Source organism: Saimiri boliviensis, chromosome 14 (genome assembly GCF_048565385.1).
Source record: "Saimiri boliviensis isolate mSaiBol1 chromosome 14, mSaiBol1.pri, whole genome shotgun sequence".
NCBI classification, from domain to species: Eukaryota; Metazoa; Chordata; class Mammalia; order Primates; family Cebidae; genus Saimiri; species Saimiri boliviensis.
Window position 1 is genome coordinate 26,075,736 of NC_133462.1, and position 20,308 is coordinate 26,096,043.

At 39.0% G+C, this 20,308-nt stretch overlaps 1 protein-coding gene and 1 pseudogene across 1 annotated transcript in view; both read left to right on the forward strand.

Moving 5' to 3' along the window:
* Positions 1-30: 30 nt before the first annotated feature.
* LOC120362689 (uncharacterized) overlaps positions 31-20,308 on the forward strand; it is a 48,894-nt gene continuing 28,616 nt past the window's right edge. The window contains exon 1 of the mRNA XM_074385691.1: positions 31-529. Within this exon, the coding sequence (XP_074241792.1) occupies positions 277-529 (253 nt within the window). The 5' untranslated portion in view covers positions 31-276. The remainder of the gene's footprint in view (positions 530-20,308) is intronic.
* LOC101051320 (mannosyl-oligosaccharide 1,2-alpha-mannosidase IB-like) lies at positions 527-14,785 on the forward strand (annotated as a pseudogene).

Sequence of the window (20,308 nt, forward strand, 5' to 3'; positions counted from 1 at the left end):
CCGCCCTCCGGCTCCTCCGCGCGTGCGTCCAGCGGGTGTAGCCTCGCAGCTGTTCCGCGCCCACCCGGCCTGGAGAGGCAGAGGCGCGGTCGCAGCCTCGCGCATGGGCGCCGTGTCTCAACAGCCGCAGCCAGGCGGATCCGGGCGCCACGGGAGGCAGCGCAGACGAAGCCCACACGGCGGCTGGCGGAGGACCCGGAGTCGACCTCTGCCTGCCGGAGAAGCGGCTGCTCGCCCGCCCCCGGGGCCACCCGCGGCCCCACGGCTGCGCGGGGAATGGGCAGTTGCCGGCCCCGGGCTCTCGGAGCGACAGCCGCCGCTCGCCTCTTTCCCACGCTGCGGAGCTCGGGGCTCGGCCGGGCGCGGCGGGGTCGGCGGCGACACGCTCCGGAGCAGGCAGGTGGCGAACTGACCCGGCCGCGGGGCCCGCCGCGCCTCCCCTGCCCGCACTCCGGGCTTCTGAGGGGCCGCACAGGAGGAAAGCGCGCCAGGTGCGGCGGCGACAGCGACTGCTGCTGGCCGGGCTCAGGTACGTTGGACGTGACTGCCCGGAGGCAGCCTCGGAGCTCTGCTCGGCCCGGGAGCCTGCCCGGTAGCGTTGGGAAGCGCGGGCGGCCGGTCCCTTCCTGCTCCTTACCCCAGCGCCGCTGCCTTGGCCTCCGGGGGCGGGAAACCTTCCCTCCCAGTTTGCAGGATTCGGTGGAAACCCTTATTTTTCCACCACGAAGGTTAAGAGATTCTGGAATAGAAGCACTAGAGGAGATGGTGAACCTTCTGCAATTCCTCCGATTTAGCCAGGCTCCCATTTGGGGCGGAAGACCACCCTTGAGCACCTCCCCAAGGGGCAGCTCCTTTGCAGTGTGGCTTCTCTGATAGACCCTTAGAAATGAAGAGATTTCCGATAACCCCGTAGGGTCCTGAAAGTCAAAGGGTAAACGAGATCTCGCAGGACCTAAGCTTGTGATCGTTCGCGGCGGGAGGTCATGCACGTTTCTGAATGGAATTGGTGGAACGTGAAAGGGGTGCCTGTGAAGAAGCCGCAGTCCTTTAAGTGGAGCGAAATTGAGCTTTCCCATTTTTGCCAAGATTTTGAAGATAGTTAATGTATTGTGCATTTGCTATAAGATGAGAACTTTATGGAGTGTCTCCAAGAGCATAAACGGTGACTACCCCGGCCTTGCTGCCCTCTCGAGACGCGGGATCCCACTTTTGAACCTGGGGCTGCCCTCCCTCCCGCATCACAGGGCTCCTAAGAAGACACTTATCGAGGCTTTCTGAGAAGACAATTTTAGTGCCTTCATCACCCTGTGTTTGGGGGCATTCTTTTTCCTTCTAGGCTTCTCAAAACAAACGCTTTGATCTGGGTTTAGACGATGTGTTAATTCCTCCTGTAGTTGCTGGCAAAGGGGCTAAAAACTCTGAAGTCTTCTTGATCTATGTACCTGATTAATATACACACAGGGAAGAAGAAGAACCTCTGAGAAATACAATTCGAGCTGATCATGAGAAGGCTCTGGAAGAGGCAAAATAAAAATTGAGAAAGTCAAGCAGCCTGGGCGCTGTGGCTCACACCTGTAATCCCAACACTTCGGGAGGCCAAATCGGGAGGATGGCTTACATCTAGGAGTTTGAAACCAGCCTGGGCAACATGATGAGAATCTGTCTCCACAAAAAATCAAAAACTAGCCAGGTATGCTAGTGCCCCCGTGTAATCCTAGCTATTCAGGGTCTCAGGTGGGAGGATTGCTTGAGCCTGTGAGGTGGAGGCTGCAGTGAACCCTGATGACACCACAGCACTCAGCCTGGGTGACAGAGTGAGACCACATCTCAAAGAGAAAGAAAAGTCAAGCAAGGAAATCCAAGCATAGAGAAAAATAAGGTCCAAGAAATGAAGACAGGAAACAATTCACTGCCACCAGTCCCTATTCCAAACGTTGTAGGCATGAATGGTGGAGTCCCCGAAGACGACATAAAAAAGAAAAGGGAAAAAAATTAAAGCATGAAACATGCCTGGGATAATTACAGGACATACAGTTGGGATGTAATGAACTCAGACCTGTGAAAAGGAAAGGACATGCAACTAACATTTGGAAGTTCACAAATGGGTGCTACCATTGTAGATGTTTTGGATACCCTTTTTATCATGGGACTTCATGCTGAATTCCTATATGTGCAGAGATGGTTTAAAAACAACCTTGAGATCAGTGTCAATTCAGAGATGTCTGTATTTGAAGTCAACATTCAATTTATAGAAGGCCTACTTGCAGCATATTACCTTTTAAGAAAGGAGATATTCAAGATTAAAGCTATACAACTAGCTGAGAAACTCATTCCTGCCTTTCACACACCGACTGGGATTCCCTGGACAGTGGTACATTTGCAGAATGGAGTAGGGTGAAACTGAGGCTAGGGGTCTGCATGTAGCAGCATTGTGGCTGAATCTGGTACACTGCATATGGAGTTCATCCACCTCAGCTACTTGTCAGCAGACCTGGTTTACTACAACAATGTCATGTACATGCAGAAACTGCTTCAGAAAATGGATTGTCCAAATGGTCTTTATCCAAATTGTTTGAAGCCAAGAACAGGGCGCTGGGGTCAGTATCACACATCAGTTGGTGATCTGGGAGACAGTCTTTATGAATACTTACTGAGAGCGTGGTTGATGTCTGATAAAACAGACCATGAATAGAGGAAGATATATGATGATGCTATTGAGGCTGTAAAAAAAAATAAGAACTCCCATGGATGTCTTATCTTTAGTAAACAGTGGATCAATGGGCACTTGGAAAATAAGATGGGGCATCCGGCCTGCTTTGCTGGGGTAATGTTTGCAGTAGAAGAAGATGGTTCCAGAACAGATAACTTCTGTCATAATTTAGAGCTAGGGGTGGAATTGCATGTACATGTCATGAGTTATCTTACAGAACTGCATTAAAGCTGGGTCCTGAGTCATTCGAGTTTGATGGTGCAGTGCAGGTTGTGGCTGTCAGACTGAAAAGTATTATATCCTCTGTTCAGAAGTAATTGAAACCTATTGGTACCTATGGTGATCCTCTCACAATCCAAAATACAGGCAGTGGGGCTGGGGAGAGCACTGGCCATTGAAAAGTATTGCTGAGTCAGTGGTGGATTATCTGGAGTCAAAGATGTACATTTCTCTACCACACATGATGACATACAGCAGGGTGTCCTTGCTGAAACTCTAAAATACTTGTATCTGCTGTTCTCCAGTAGTGACCTTTTACCTTTAGACTACTGGGTGCTTAATACTGAGGCTCACCCTCTGCCTGTGTCACATTTAGCCAACACTACACTTTCAGGTAATTCTACTGTTGGATAAAAGCAGTTCCAAAAGGACCAGTGTCACATGTTTTGTTTACATGGACCACTATAGAAATGAGTCTGAAAACTTAGACCTCTAAGTCAACATGATAGTGGTCATATGAAAAATGTGTGTTATAGCAAAGATCACAATTACTTTTGCAGCAATCTAGTACTCTACAAACCGTGTGTGTGTGTGTGTGTGTGCGTATTTATATACACACATGTATATATGGATATATATATATATATATATATATGGTTCATAGAGTCCTGGAGTCTGGAGGGTAGACTTCCTAAGAGCAAGCCAAGAATATAGAAGCACCTTGAAGGAGTTAAGGATGGCCTTTGGAAACAATTATTCATTTCTTCCTACAGTGGTACAACTGTCAAATCACATGTTGCATGTTTTTTCTTTTTTCTCCATTTTAATAATGTGATAAATTAAGGTAAACAAGAAAAAAGATAGTATAACTGCATCAGTGACAAGAAGACTCGAAAAACAGAAGTGCCAATCGTGTCTGAATTTTCAAGTTTCCTATTGGATGACCAGACTGGCAACCATTTCAAATCCTATTTAATTGGTTTAAATGAAATATATTTTATTTAAATTTAGTTTCCTCCAGGGGCATGATCTCACAAAAAAAATACTCTTCAAGTGTCTGTCTTCATATTAAATCATTAAAATTGCTATTTATCATAACCACTACTCATAAGGCTGAGTTTCTGAGATCTTGTTCATGTGGTTCGGTCAGTGTTGGTAACACGACAAAAAGTGAGGAAAAACCACAGTTTGTTGCCTTGAAACCTGTTCTAAAATAAATTATTAGTTTTTCTGGTAGGAGATTGTTTTTCTGAACTAATAAATCTACCAAATAAGTTTTATCCACTTTAATCTCATAATAACATTAGGAGAGTCATCCAACTCACAACTTAATGTGACTTGGCAAAATTCACTATACTATTATATAGCTCTGAATTTGCCTTGATAAGCTAAATTACTTTTACAACTCATTAAAGCAAAAACAAAACACAGTGCAACTTTCTTAAATATTCTATCTGGGATAATATACTTTATTAATTTAATCAGGTGAATGCACCATTCACAAATATTTTATGTTTTAAAAATTGTTTCTATCGATATTTATAGAAATCAAAATAATTAGAATAGCTTCAAAATCATTTTCAGTGATGAAAGTGTTGAAGTAAGTAACTTAGGGATTTTCTGTTACCATCAGGAAGTTTTGCATTGATATTTCTCTTTAAAGAAATTACTAATTCTTTATATTTTGTCAAAAAGAAAACTTTTTATCAATTACTATAGTGTAAAATAAATGTCTAATGCTTACAAATTTTCTGTCACATAAACTCAAGGGACATTTTCACTGTTTTAATTTAATTTAGACATCTTCCATTGACATTAATAAAATTGAAAACAGTATAACTATTATGATATTTCCTATGAATTTAAAGACTTTATGAAACAGTTCATACAAGAAATCCACCTTGGAATTCTGAAGGCTTATTTCCTTATTTGATAATATTTCTTTTTAACTTAGCTTTTAGATTTAAGTTTGCAAAAGATTTAATGAATGAATATAATTAAATATTTTCCAAGGTTGACCATCCTATGCCACAAATTATTAAACAATTTTCAAAGTCTAACCAATGATTCCTAAATGACAGCCACTGCAAAAGTTTTCAGTAAACATAGAAAATAAGGATGTAGAGCCAGTTACAATAAAGTCTTTAAGAGAGTTAAATTTTAGGTCATATTTTGAGATTGTAATACCTTTTACTACTTGAACCTTTAAAATTTTTAAATGACAAAGGTAGATGACTATAACTTTAGAAGAGAAAAGGGAAAGTATTTGGTTCTTAAAAAAGGCTTCTTGCTAAAAATAGCACAAGCCCACTTATGAATCACTGGAAAAAAAAAAAAAAAGGCAAGAAAGTTTAGTTGGCAACGACCCAGAAAAGTTGTGCAGATGGCAATGAAGTTTCCAAACTCTTAGTTTGTTTAGAATAATGCAGAGTAAAGAGCCCTTCTTGGTCTTCCAGGAACTTCTCAAGGGATGAGGACACACAACTCATATCTCCAAGGGCTTTCTTTGTATTACTCAGATGACTGGAATTAAGAGATGCAGAGAAGTATTCAAGCAGAGTCAGTTCATAAGCAAAGCATTTGAGAAGGTCTTCTACACCCATCACTACCTTCTATGGAATGGTAAGACTGGAACTGTAATGGTACTTCCATTTATTTTCTTCTCTGAATACCAAAGACAATTCGGGCCAGCTGCAAATGACTTGCTGGTATTATGTTTTATTTTTGTTAAAGATTTTTAACCCATTTTCCATTTAGGAAAAAAAAAAAAAAGTGTGCATCTCACTGCCAGCACGGTATTCTTGGGGCAAACAGAAACTGGGTAAATTTCCTCCAAGATCAATTTTTGTCTTATATTCTGCTTAGTATTCATACTTTCTTCTCTCTTTTTTTTATTGCTTTTTGCATTTTGTAGACCTTATTACTCTGGTAAAATACTGCATTTATCAGACCTTCTGCAAATAGCCCAGAAATGCTCCTCAAAGAGTTGTCAACTTACCTTGTGACTTTGGCACAAATATGCAGAATAGATGGATTGGTTGGTGCATAATGGGAAAAAATAGGAAGGTTAAACACCCCTCTACCTTCTACATTTATTTATATTTATTTTAGAATAAAATTTTTTGATTTAAACCAGTGTTTTTTTTTGTTTGTTTGTTTTTTTCTAACTTGTATTAAGTTGTCAGAACCAAGAGAATGAGACCCTACCTGAAAGGAAGTCTCAGTGCAGGAAAACAAGTCCCCCGTCAGGTGGTTGTACCTTCTGGTGGACTATGTGTTTTACTTCTTTCTACCACAACTTATTCCCAGCTTCAATCAGATGGTTATATATAAAAGTCCAACCTGGATATTGAAAGAATACATTCTTTTTGTGGAGTATTGATTCTGATTCTCTATGAGGTCTTGTGAACCCGGGGCTTTACTCAGTAGATTTTAACCAAACAGTTTGAAATCTTGACTATCATCCTTTCATCTGTTCCACTGCCCATCAGAGTCTTTGTCAAAACTCCAAGTTTGTTGATAAAAGATTGGACATCTTTTATCTCATAAGTAAATGAGAGAATGAGTGAACAAACATTTATGAAATATGTCATGTGTGCCAAGCACTGTGCCTAGCACCTTGAAGCATTAGAACGTTTTATGTGATTCCAATGGCACTTTTTGTATGAGAGCAGTTTATACAATTTTACATGTTTTCCAATATGAATCATGCTACAACATTTTAAATTTTATATTTCATATAAAGAGAAAAGGTTTGTAATATATTTTAAACTATGTGTACTATATAATACTGTAATTATAGTTTAAAAAAATCTTGAAAAAATGTCAAATATTTGACTTTTGATGCAACTTTGGCTAAAATATTTAGAAATGAAAAGTTTTTTATTTTGCTATATCAGTTCAATTATATTATTAAAAATCAATGTTCTATAGAAGTGCTGGTTAGTTTATATTCAAAAAGCTTGTCACATCATGGGTAAATCTTGAAGTTGTAAATTGTCTTTGCTCTGGTATGGGTCCTACTAACAGTCTCATGCTATTAAATATAAAGAAAAATATACTAAAATGTTTCTAGGTTTCAAAAAGAAGTTTCTAGTAATAGGATTTTGAGTTCTTTTTTTTATTTTTAGATTTCCTTATACTCAAATTGGATAGCTCCTATCTTCTCTCTCTCCTCTCTCCCTGTTTCTTTCTGTCTCTTTCTCTATATCTATCTGTATAATTTGATGGTTATACACAAAAAAATTAAATGTTATTTTTTAGCTAACAAACACAGTTGGTAACTAGTTGGGCTGCACAAATTTTAAGCAGAATGTTTGAACAGCCTGATATGGTTGGGATATTTTTCCCCCTCCAGATTTCATGTTGAAATGTGATTCCCAGTGTTGGAGGTAGAGCCTGGTGGAAGGTGTTTGAGTAATGGTGTGGATCCCTCATGAATGGTTTGGTGCCTTCCCCATGGTAATGAGCAAGTCCCTGCTGTGTTAGTTCACATGAGAGTTGGGAGCTTAAAGGAGAATGGCATCTCTCTGGCTTCCTCTCTCACTGTGTGACAAACCCGTTCCCTTTTGCCATCCGCCATGAGTGGAAGCTTCCTGGGGTGCTGGCCTAAAGCAGATATGGCACCATGCTTGTCTAGCCTGGATAACTGTGAGGCAAATGAACCCATTTTTTTAAAATAGAGTCTGAGACCGGTGGCTCATGCCTGTAATCAATCCCAGCACTTTGAGAGGCTGAAGCAGGCAGATCACTTGAGGTCCCGAGTTTGAGCCTGGCCAACATGGTGAAACCCCACCTCTACTAAAAATACAATAATTAGCCAGGCATGGTGGTGTGCTCCTGTAGTTCCAGCTAAAGGGAGATTGAGGTGAGAGAATTGCTTGAACCTAACAGGTGGCATTTGCAGTGAGCTGAGATCATGCCACTACATTCCAGTGGTGATACAGTGAGAACCTGTCTTGGAAAAATAAAAATAAAAATAAAATAAATTACCCAGTTTGAAGGATTCCTTTATGACAACACAAAATTGACTAATACAAACCACATATGATATGGAAATATATTAATCCACTTATTCTGGCTCAAGAACATTGGCAAAGATGATTTTGTGTTACTTCAGCTCATTTAGATTATGACAAAAATGCTCTTTTTAATTTACAACCAGTCAAAGCTTTTCTGCAAAGGGCAGATAAATATTTTAGGCTATGTGAGCTATACAGTCTTTCTTACTTAGTTCTACTGTTGAAGTGTGAAAACATACATAGATATTGTATAAATGAACAGGTATAGCTGTGTTCCAATAAAGCTTTATTTACATAAACAGGTAAAGGGCTGCATTTGACCCACAGTTCATAGTTGTTTATCCCAGTCCCAAGATTAATTAATGTAAGACCCTTTAGCCTTTTTCTGCATCTTTTCTCTGTGCTCTAATTTACAAAATCCATTTTAAAGAAAAAAAAAGTGAATGTGGAATATAAAACAATAAAATTGAGTTCTTAGAAACAGAGTAGAATGGTGGTTGACAAAGTCTGGGGGTGGGTCAAATTGGGAGATGTAAGCCAAGTATACAGACTTTCCATTCTAAGATAAGTAAGTTCTGAGAATATAATGTAAATCATAGTGACTATAGTTAGTAATACTAAAGTATATACCTCGAAATTTTCAAAGACTAGACCTTAAGCATTCTCATCAAAATGAAAGAAAACAATTAAGTACCTGAGATAATGAATATGATAATTAACTTGAGTGCAGCAATCATTTCACAATGTATACTTAGTTCAAATCATTGTGTTGTACATTTTAAATGTACACAATTTTGTCAAATGACTGCACCTCAATAAAGCTGAAGAAACGAAATAAAAATAATTGTGATAAATCACATTAACAGAATAAAGAATAAAAATCAGCTGGGTGTGGTGGTTCACACCAGTAATCTCAGCACTTTGGGAGGCCAAGGTGGGCAGATTGTCTGAGGTCAGGAGTTTGAGACCAGCCTGGCCAACATGGCAAAACCTGTCTCTACTAAAAATACAAAAATTAGCCAGGTGTGGTGGCCAGTGCCTGTAATCCCAGCTACTAGGAAGGCTGAGGCAGAAGAATTGCTTGAACCCAGGAGGCAGAGTTTACAGTGAGCCAAGATCATGCCACTGTACTCCAGCCTGGGCCACAGAGAGTGACCCTATCTTAAAAAAAAAGAAAAATCATGTGGTGATTGTTTTCAAGATGGCTAACTAGAGACATCAGATACAGTTCTTAGAAAGATTTAACGTTACAGATGAATAATCATGACCAGGTGGAATGATGAGAGCAAAGTGTCAGAACCTTTTGGAGAACCCACAGGAAGAAGTTGGGGGTACAGAAAAATAAAGGGCATAAATGTCTGTCAGACACTGACCCATGAGAAACTTGGAGTCCTATGGAAAGTATAGATGGGGATGTGTCTTTTTTCTTCATCCCTATAGCTGACTGCTTACCACCAATTTGTCTGATAGCCAGCCCCTCTGCCATTGCAAACCCAGGCACCACTTTTTATAGTGATTGGGGAACCTCTGGAGGTCAGAGCACTGGGTAGTGAGCTCAACCAAGTTTGCTTGCTCTCCCCTCAATCCCAAGCTGAGATAGAGGATACCATACAGACTGTACATCTGTTCGAGGCCTTTATTCTGCCCAGATAGTTTTAGCCCTGTGTCTCTGCATGACTAGATCCCACACAAATATTTTCCAGAAACTCCTCTGACTATGGTGACCACAGGGGACCAGTAGGACCTTGGGGAGCTGCAAGATCCTTAAGAGACCTAGCCTTTGATACAGGCCTTCACTAAGAAAGAAGGATTGTAGTCCAAAGCACATTCTCCCCAATGGAGAGCCCCCACCCCCACTTATAACCAGAAAATGGCAGTATTTCTCCCAGCAGAAACACAGGTGCAACGCTGATCTTTGAAGATGAGGAGTATTGTCTTGCCCCAGTGGACAGGTGGCACCAGTGGCAGTAATTGAAATGGAAAAGACATCTGCTCTCTCCAGCACTGCTGTAGACACAATCATGACGTTTTCCACATGGCAAAACCTGTCTCTACTAAAAATACATGTGAGGGTTTGTGTGGTGTGGGTGCACTTGGAGACAGCTTTTCAGCACAGTTTGGGATGGCAATTGGAAGTGTCCACACCCCAATTGGAAGTGTCCCCACCAACCTGGACTTAACACAAAAGATGGGACTTTACTCTTGCTCCCTATACAAAGCAGGAGCATTTCTGTACTAGAGTGTCAATCAGCTATAGAGTGTGGACCAATATACAGAGTGTGTATTTCAAGCTGTGTGAAGAGGTTTTTTTCCAGAGGCCATTTTGTCTGTAGCCACAGGATGAATGTTTTCCATGAACCCTAGTTGCATGGCAGCCTGGAGATAAAGGACATTATCTATCTGAACTGGAGGTTGTGAGCCCTTGAACAGGAGTAGATAGGGATGTGAATTACATCCCAATGATGAGGAGCTCGTGCAACATGCTCCACACCTGTACCACCTGGCAGAGAACTGTGTGCATCCCACAATGAGCTTTCCCACCACCCCCTTCAGGAAACTGCTAAACAGTAAGATGAACTGCACAACCATATACAAAACCTGCTGGTAGAAGGGCATAATACTAGGGAATGAGATTTCTTCTTGAGGCCTCTGCACTCCCAGCCCTGCAGAACATCATCAGAATATATGCCCAATATATTGCTACAACAATCAGCATTTGAGAAAGCAAAAATTATAACCAAGAAACTCATATAGAGCCTTGGCCCCCTGAAAGCACCCAGAATTGAAGCCAAATGATTACACACAATGAGGGAAGATGTTTTCTTTCTGGGTCCATGGCGGGGGCATAGTTTTAAGGACAATAATTTTCCAGCACCATGCTCCCCTCTCATTTCTCTCCATCCGGGAGATTGAACAGTTTATGTTTGAATTTCGCAGGCACGGGAAGAAACTAAGAGTCAGTCACCCCAGCAGAAGTTTAAAGGGACTCCTTTCATTGGCCAGAGAACTTGGGAACGTGGGAATTTCTCCCAGGATGAATTTCCTTGCTCCTTCACCCACACCGTATTTCCAGCTCTCCGGAATCCCCTCCCACATGGTGGGAGGTCCCTTTCCCCTCTGGGATTTTCCCCTCTGGAATTCTCTTCCACACCCTTTGTAGAAGTCTTTCTCTTCTCTTTACCTAAATAAAATCACCTTTCTGCAACACTTCTTGAGTCTGATAGTTCAAGCATGCAGAGTACCTGCAGTGGTCTCATCACTTATTCTTTAAGAGATTGGAGACCAAGAACTCAACAACATTTTCTCGGGGGTGCTGTGCCTCACCAGTACCCAAGAAAAAATCCAGTTACAATAACATAATCACACCCCCAAAAGAGAGAAGGATAGAAAATTGAAAATATCATTCAAATGAAAGCAAATACAAAAATAATTAATTGACAGCTTCTATAAATGAGAAATAATATAAAAACTTTGGCAGTACAAAAAGAGAGTAAACACTGCCACACTCAAAGGATTACACCAGCTCTGAAGCAATGGATTCTAACAGAAATAGAACTACAGTGACACATTAAAAATTCGAAATACTAATTGTAAGGAAGCTCAATGAGATCCATGAGAAAGTTGAAAACCAACATAAAGAAATCAAAATAAGAATTCAGGATATTAATATAAAATTTACTAAAGAGATAGATATTTTAAAAACAACAGAACTTCTGGAAATAAATTCATTGAAGGAATTGTAAAATGTAGTTGAAAATGTTAACAGTAAACTAGACAAAGAAGAAGAGAGAATTTTAGACCTTAAAGCCCTGTCCTTCGAATTAACCCAGTCATAAGAAAATTAGGAAAGAAAGAACATTTAAAAAAGTGTAAAAAACATTTAAGAAATAAGAGGTTATGTAAAGTAATCAAACCTACAAGTTACAGGCATTTCTGAGTGAGAAGAAGAAACAGTAAAAAGCATGGGAAATGTATCTGATTAGCTAAGAAACTTTTCTGATCTAGATAGATAAACATTCAGATATAAGAAGTGCAAATAACACCTGAAAGGTTTTTCGCAAGATGGATCTCACCGAGGCATATATTCATCAGACAAACTAAAGTTAACATAAAGGAACAATGCTGAGATCACCTATACATATAGTCCCATCAGACCAACAGTGGACTTCTTAGCAAAAACTATACAACCCAGAAGAGATCAGGCTTCTATTTTCAGTCTTCTTAAAGCAAAGAACTGCCAGTCAAAACCTTTGACTTTTGCTAAATTTCTTCATGAAGAAGAAGTAAAGTATTTCTCTGACACAAATGCTAAGGGAATTTGTCACCTCTTGACTGGACTTAACAAGAAATGCTCAAAAGAGTTCTAAAGATGGAAATGAAAGGACAAAATTTGCCATCATAAAAGCACACATTAGGGAAAAGTTCACAGTTTCTATAAAGCATTTACACAATTGTTGCCATAAAACAACCAGGTAATAACATGACAGCGATAAGAACATTGCATTTCAATATTACCCATGAATGTAATTGTTTTAAATATTCCACTTACAAGATATAGACTGGCAAATTAAATAGAAAAAGTAGATCCAAACATTTTCTGCCTAAGGAGATACACTTTAAAGGTAAAGAGCCAAGCCTCAAAGAAAACCAGTGGGAAAAGATGTGCCACACAAATGGAAAACCAAAATAAGCAAAAATAGTCATATTTGTATGAGATAAAGCAGACTAAATCGACTGTAGTAAAAAACAAGATTACATAATGATAAAGGGCTCAATTCAACAAGAAGACATTATTATCTAAATATATATGCACCCAAAACTGGAGCACTCATATTAATAAAACAAATACTGATAGAACTAAGAGAACAGATAGAGAGTAGTAATAATGGGTTAATAACACCCTAGGCAGACAGTTAGGCAGAAAATCAGCACAGAACCATTGCAGTTAAATTAGATTTCAGACCAAATGAACCCAACAGGCATTTGCAGAACGTTTTACAAAATCACAGGATATACATTATTCTCATCTGCACCTGAAAAATTCTCCAAAATAAATCATATATTTGGACATAAAGCAAATCTTAGTAAATTTTTAAAAATCAAAAATAAATCAAGCATCTTCTTGAATCACAGTGTAATAAAATTAGAAATCAATACCAAGAAGAACTCTCAAAAACATGCAAATACATGGAAACTGAACAATTTGCTTTTGAATGACCTTTAACTCTCTGACAAAATCAAGGCAGAAATTTTAAAAACAATTTTCAAACAAACAAAATAGAGACATAACATGCCAAAACCTCTGGGATACAGCAAAAGCAGTGCCAAGTGAAAAGTTTATAGTGTCAAATGCCTACATAAAAAGTAGAAAAATATCTTAAATTAATAACCTAATTTTATACTGCAAGGAATTAGAAAAACAAAAACAAACCAATCCCAAACCTAGCAGATGAAAAGAAAGAACAAAGATCAGCGCAAAACCAATGGGATTGAGGACAAAAAAAGAAAAGAATAAACAAAATGTTTATTGAAAAGATAAAATTGATAGGTTACTAGCTACACTAAAAAAGAAAGAGGAAATTAAACACAATCAGAAATGATAAAGGTGACATTACACCTGATAACTACAGAAATACACAAGATTACCAGAGACTACTGTGAGAATCCCTAAGCACACAAACTAGAAAACCTAGAGGAAGTGAATAGATTCTGGAAGAGTACAACCTCATGAGAATAAACCAGGAAGAAATAGAAATTTTGAACAGACCAATAACAAGTAGTGAGATTTAATCAGTAGTAATAAATTTCCCAACAAAAACAACAGCAAAAAAAACAAGACCAGACAGATTCACAGCCAAATTTTACTAGACATACAAAATAGAACTGATACCAGTCTTACTAAAACTATTCCAGGAAAATGAACAAGAAAGATGATTCTTTCACTAATTTTATGCAACCAATATTGTGATATCAACATCAGGCAAGAATACAGCAAAAAACTACAGACCAACGTCCTTGATGAACAATGATGCAAAAATCCTCAACAAAATTAGCAAACAAAATTCAATGGCACATCAAAAAGACAGTATATTATAATCAAGTAGGTTTTATCCCAGGGATTCAAGGATAGCTTAACATATACAAATCAGTAAGTGTGATTCACTACATAAACAGAATTAAAAACAAAAATTATATGATCATCCCAACAGATGTGGAAAAAGTATTTGATATAATCTAACACCACTTAATGATAAAAACTCTTAACAAATTAGCACAGAAAAAATATATCTCAAAATAATAAAAGACATGTATAACATTAACCATAGCCAACATTATACTGAATGAGGATAAGGTGAAAGAAAGCACTTTCCTGAAGAGCTGGGACTAGACAAGAATGCACACTCTCAGCAGTCCAATTCAACTTAGTCCTAGCCAGGGCAATAAGGCAATAAAAAGGGCATACAAACTGGAAAGGAAGAAGCAAAATTATCTGGTTTTAGGTGTCATAATAATAATAAACACAAAATGCTACAGCTCCATCCAAAATTATTAGGACTAATAAGTTCAATAAGCACAGCATAATCACACAAAATATTAACATAAATACAATTAACACACAAACATGGCTGGGTGTGGTGGCTCAAGCCTGTAATCCCAGCACTTTGGGAGGCCGAGGCGGGTGGATCACGAGGTCAAGAGATTGAGGCCATCCTGGTCAACATGGTGAAACCCCGTTTCTACTAAAAATCCAAAAAATGAGCTGGGCATGGTGGCACATGCCTGTAATCCCAGCTACTCAGGAGGCTGAGGCAGGAGAATTGCCTGAACCCAGGAGATGGAAGTTGCGGTGAGCCGAGATTGCGCCATTGCACTCCAGCCTGGGTAACAAAAGCGAAACTCCACCTCAAAAACAAAAACAAAAAAAACCCCCACACACACAAACATAACTTGTTTTTCTATATACAAATAATAATGTATCCAAAATAAATTAAGAAAACAATCCAAGACAATAGCATCAGAAAGAATACTTATTAATAAATCTGTCCAAGAAGGTGCAATATCTGTACACTGAAAACTGTAAAACATCGATTTAAAAGCTTGAGAAAAAGCTTTAATCTATGTTTTACAGTTTTACATAGATTAAAAAGCTTAAGAAAAATATAAATGGTGTAAACTTGTGTTTACAAATTGTAAGAATTATTATTGTTAAAATGTCTATGCTACCCAAAGTGATCTGTAAATTGAATATAATCTTTAACAAAATTCCAACGGAATTTTTCAAAAATATAGAAAAACAATCCTAGCCTTCATATGGAATCACAAAAGACCCCAAATACGGCAATCTTGAGCAAGATAAGAAAGCAGAAGACCAGGCACAGTGGCTCACACCTGTAATCCCAGCACATTGAGAGCTGAGGCAGGCAGATCTTGAGGCTGAGAGTTTGAGACCAGCCAGGTCAACATAGGGAAACCTGGTCTCTACTAAAAATACAAAAAAAATTAGCTGGGTGTGGTGGAACACATTTGTAATCCCAACTATCTTGGGAAGCTAAGGCAGAAGAATCGTTTGAACACGGGAGGCAGAGGTTGCGGTGAGCAGATTGCACCACCGCACTCTAGCAACAATCTAGTCTTGATTACGTGGTTGCTTTGTAGGGTCTGTGTGTTATGTATTTACTTGTATTTTGTAGTAACAGGTATCTTTTGTTTCCAAGTTTAGAGTGCTTTTAAGCATCTCTTGTAACGCTAGCCTAGTGGTAACAAATTCCCTTAGCAATTCCTTGTCTAAAAATATTTTATTTCACCTTTGCTTTAGAAGCTTAGATTAGTGGAATATGAAATTATTAATTGGAATATGTTTTCTTTAAGAATGTTAATAGGGTTGAAATTTCTTGTGGCTTGCAACATGTCTACTGAGTTCACTGTTAGCCTAATGAGGTTTCATTTCATAGATGATGTGACCCTTTTCTCTAGCTGCCTTTAAAATGTTTTGCGTTGACCTCAGAACATCTGACAACTATATGCCTTAGGGATGATCATCTTGTATAGTATCTCACAGGGGTTTTCTCAATTTTTTCTGTTTGCTTGTTGACCCCTCTAGTGAGATTGGGAACATTTTTATGGGTTACATCTTCAAATAAGTTTTCCAGTTGCTTACACTTTCTTCTTTTCTCTCTGAAATGCCTATGAGTAGTAGGTTCAGGTATTTTACATAATCCCATATTTCTTGGAGGCTTTGTTCAATTATTATTATTCTTATTTTTTGAGACGGAGTCTTGCTCTGTCACCAGGCTGGAGGTGACAGCACGATCTCGGCTGCAGCCTCCGCCTCCCAGCTTCAAGCAATTCTCCTGCCTCAGCCTCCCGAATAGCAGGATTACTGGCACGCGCCACCATGCCCAGCTAATTTTTTTGTATTTTAGTAGAGATGGGGTTTCACCATGTTGGCCAAGATGGTCTCGATTTCCTGGCCTTGTGATCCACCCACCTTGGCCTCCCAGAGTGCTGGGATTATAGGTGTGAGCCACCATGTCCAGCCAGCTTCGTTCAATTTTTAATTTTTATTTTCTTTACTTTTGTCTTACTTGATTGATTTGAAGGACCTGTCTTAGAGCTCCGAAATTCTTTTCTCTGCTTGAGCTAGTCTGTTGTTAAAGCTTCCAACTGTAGTTTGAAACTCCTGTAGTGAATTTTTATTCCAGAAGTTCAGTTTGGTACTTTCTTAATATGCTTATGTCATCTTTCAAATCTCAGATCATTTTTTCTGACTTCCTTGGATTGGTTTCAGCTTTCTCTTAAATCTCTTTGAGCTTTCTTGACATCTACATTCTGGATTGTGTGTTTTCAATTTCAGATATTTCAATCCGGCTAGGATTAATTGCTAGGAAGTCAGTGTGATCTTTTGGAGGTAACTAAACACTCTGACATTTTTGATTGCCAGAGTTCTAGTGCTTATTTTTTCTTATCAGAGAGCAGTTTCTTTTTCTTTTTTCTTTTTTTTTTTTTTTAGTTTGCTGTTTGTTGGATGGGACTTTTTTTTTTTTTTTTTTTAATTCTGGCTTCCTTTGAGAGTTTGACTGATGAATATAGCGTATAGTCAATTGGCTTCATTTCTGAGTGCTTTCAGAAGGCCAAAGCTCTCTAAGTATGGGTTCCTTGGTTGTATATATGTTACCCTGGTATCTTTCTTTCTTTCTTTCTTTTTTTTTTTTTGAGGCGGAGTTTCGCTCTTGTTACCCAGGCTGGAGTGCAATGGCGCGATCTCGGCTCACCGCAACCTCCGCCTCCTGGGTTCAGGCAATTCTCCTGCCTCAGCTTCCTGAGTAGCTGGGATTACAGGCATGTGCTACCATGCCCAGCTAATTTTTTTTTTTGTATTTTTAGTAGAGACGGGGTTTCACCATGTTGACCAGGACGGTCTCGATCTCTTGACCTTGTGGTCCACCCACCTTGGCCTCCCAAAGTGCTGGGATTACAGGCTTGAGCCACCGCGCCCGGCCACTCTGGTATCTTTCAAAGGCATTGCCTATTTGGGTGATGTACTTGTGTTATACTTTAGGATGTAGCGTACTTGTGTACTTGTGGTGTAATTTAGGATGTAGTCCACTAGATGGCACTTAAGAATAAGGCCCGGCAGATAAGTTCTTAACTCTGCTGTGCACAACTCTTTTGATTGGTTATAGAACAGTGCTCTGGGGAGAGCAGGCAGGGGCGAGAGATAACTCCCTCTCCAATCTCATTCCCAAGACCTGGTGCCATCCCCTTCAAAAACTGGCATCATGCCCGTGTTTTCTTTGTCCTAAGGGGAGATTTGGTAGCATGCATTCTCTCCTTCCTTAGGGGTGGTACCAGCCAAGTGTTGGGTCACCATTAGATTCCCAGTTCCCCAGGGACTTGTCAGTTCCCTGTGCTTGAAAGAGTCCAAGTTGGTTGTAGGGTATGTCTGCTGGTGCAATGGGTCAAGGACTGGAGGAGTTTCTGGCAGGGCAGTGATACCCAATGACATGCAACTGGGAAGGTACCCATGGCCCAGAGTTTTTAGCCCAGCAGATGGTTGCAAGGCCTATTCAGCTTGCACTCTCCCAAACCAGTGGAACTCCCTTTGGCATCTGCCCCAGAAGCAACTTGACTGAGTAGGCTTTTCTCTAGCCCTCTGCACCCAGATTTCTGAGCTGTTCCAGATATTCTGAGTCATAACCCGAAGTTTGTTTTTTGCATTGTGTCTCTGCAGATTTTTGGTATTAGAATGACTCTGCCTCATAGAATGAGTTAAGGAGGAGTTCCTCCTCGATTTTTTGAAATAGTTTCAGTAAGATTGGTCTTAGCTCTTCTACATATATGGTAGAATTTGACTGTAGATCTGTGTATTCCTGGGCTATTTTCTGGTTGTTAGATTTTATATTGCTGGTGCAAATTTTTCAACATTTTAATTTATTTCTATTACTACTGTTTCTTGAAACAGAGTCTCACTTTGTTACCCAGGCTGGAGTGCAGTGGCACAGTCATGGCTTACTGCAACTTCTGTGTCTCCCAGGCTCAAGTGATTCTTGTGCCTCAGCCTACCAAGTTGCTGGGATTATAGGCCTGTGCCAACAAGCATGGTTAATTTTTGTATTTTTAGTAGAGACAGGGTTTTGCTATTTAGCCAGGCTGGTCTCAAACTCCTGGACTCAAGTGATCCACCTGCATCAATCTTCAAAGTGCAGGGATTAAAGAATGAGCCACCATGCCTGACTGCTGCTGCAATTTTGAAACTGATTATTGGTCTGTTCAGGATTACAATTTCTTCTTAGTTCAATCTTGGGAAGTTGCATATTTGCAAGAATTTACCAATGTCTTCTAGATTTTCTAGTTTTTGTGCATAGAGTTGTTCATAATAGTCTCTGAGGGCTTTTTTTATTATTATTTCTGTAAAGTCAGTAGTAATGTCTCCTTGTTCATTTCTGATTGTAGGTTTTTTGATTTTCTCCCTTGTTTCTTTTGTTAGTCTAGCTAGAAGTCTATCAGTCTTCTTTATTCTTAGAAAAAATAGTTTTTGTTTCATTGATTTTTTTTTTGTATGATTTTTCTCATCTCCATTTGATTAAGTCCATCTCTAACTTTGGTTATTTCTTTTCTTATGCAATTTTTGGGGCTGATTTTCTCTCAAGTTTATCTATGTGCAATATTATAATATGTTGTTAATTTGAGTTCTTAACTTTCTGATGTGGGTGTTTAGCACTAGAGACTTTCCTCTTAACATTACTTTTGTATGTCTTACAGATTCTGGTACATTGTTCCTTTGCTTTATTAGTTTCCCAGAATTTCTTAATTTTTGCCTTAATTTATTTGTTTACTTAAAAGTCATTCAGGAACAGATTGTTTAATTTCCATTTAATTGTATGGTTTTGAGAGATCTATTTGGTATTGGTTTCAATTCTTGTTTTGCTGTGGTCCAAGAATGGGGTTGATACTTTTTTTTAAAATGTGTTAAGAATTGCTTTTGGCCAAGCATTATAATATGTGCCATGTGAAGATGAGAAGAAGGAATATTTTGTTTCTGTTATGTGGAGTGTTATAGAGATATCTGTTTGGTCCATTTGGTGCAATGTCAAGTTAAGTCTCAAATATCTTTGTTAGTATTCTGCCTTGATTATGTTTCCAAAAGTCTCTAGAGTGTTGAAGTCTCCCACTTCTATTGTGATGTTATCTGAGTCTCTTTGTATGTCTCTAAGAACTATTTTATAAATATGGATGCTCCAGAGTTAGATGTATGTGTGTGTATATATATATATTTAGAATAGTTAAATCTTCTGGTTGAACTGAACACTTTATTACCATGTAATACCCTTATTTATCTTTGTTGATTATTGTTGGTTTAAAGTTAATTTTGTCTGAAGTAAAAATAGCAACCGCTGCCCTCTTTGGTCTTCTGTTTGCTTGATTTGTCTTTCTCATTCCATTTATTTTGAGCCTGTGGGTGTTCTGGCATGTGAGATGGGTCTCTTGAAGACAGCATACAGTTGAGTCTTCTTCTTTACATAGCTTGTCACTCTTTGCCTTTTAAGTGGTGAATTAAATTCATTTACATTCAAGGTTAATATGGACATTTGCACAGATTTGACCCTGTAATCATGTTGTTAGCTTGTTGTTAAGTAGACTTGACTAAATATTACTTTATAGTGTCCATGGTCTATGGACTTGGGTGTGTTTTGTGATGATTGGAAAAGAACTTTTATTTCCATGTTTCACTCTCTCTTAAAGATCTTTTATAAGGCAGGCCTGGTGGTAACAAATTCCCTTAGCATTTGCTTGTCTGAAAAGGATTTTATTTCATATTCACTTATATATAAGCTTAGCTTGGCTAGATATGAAATTC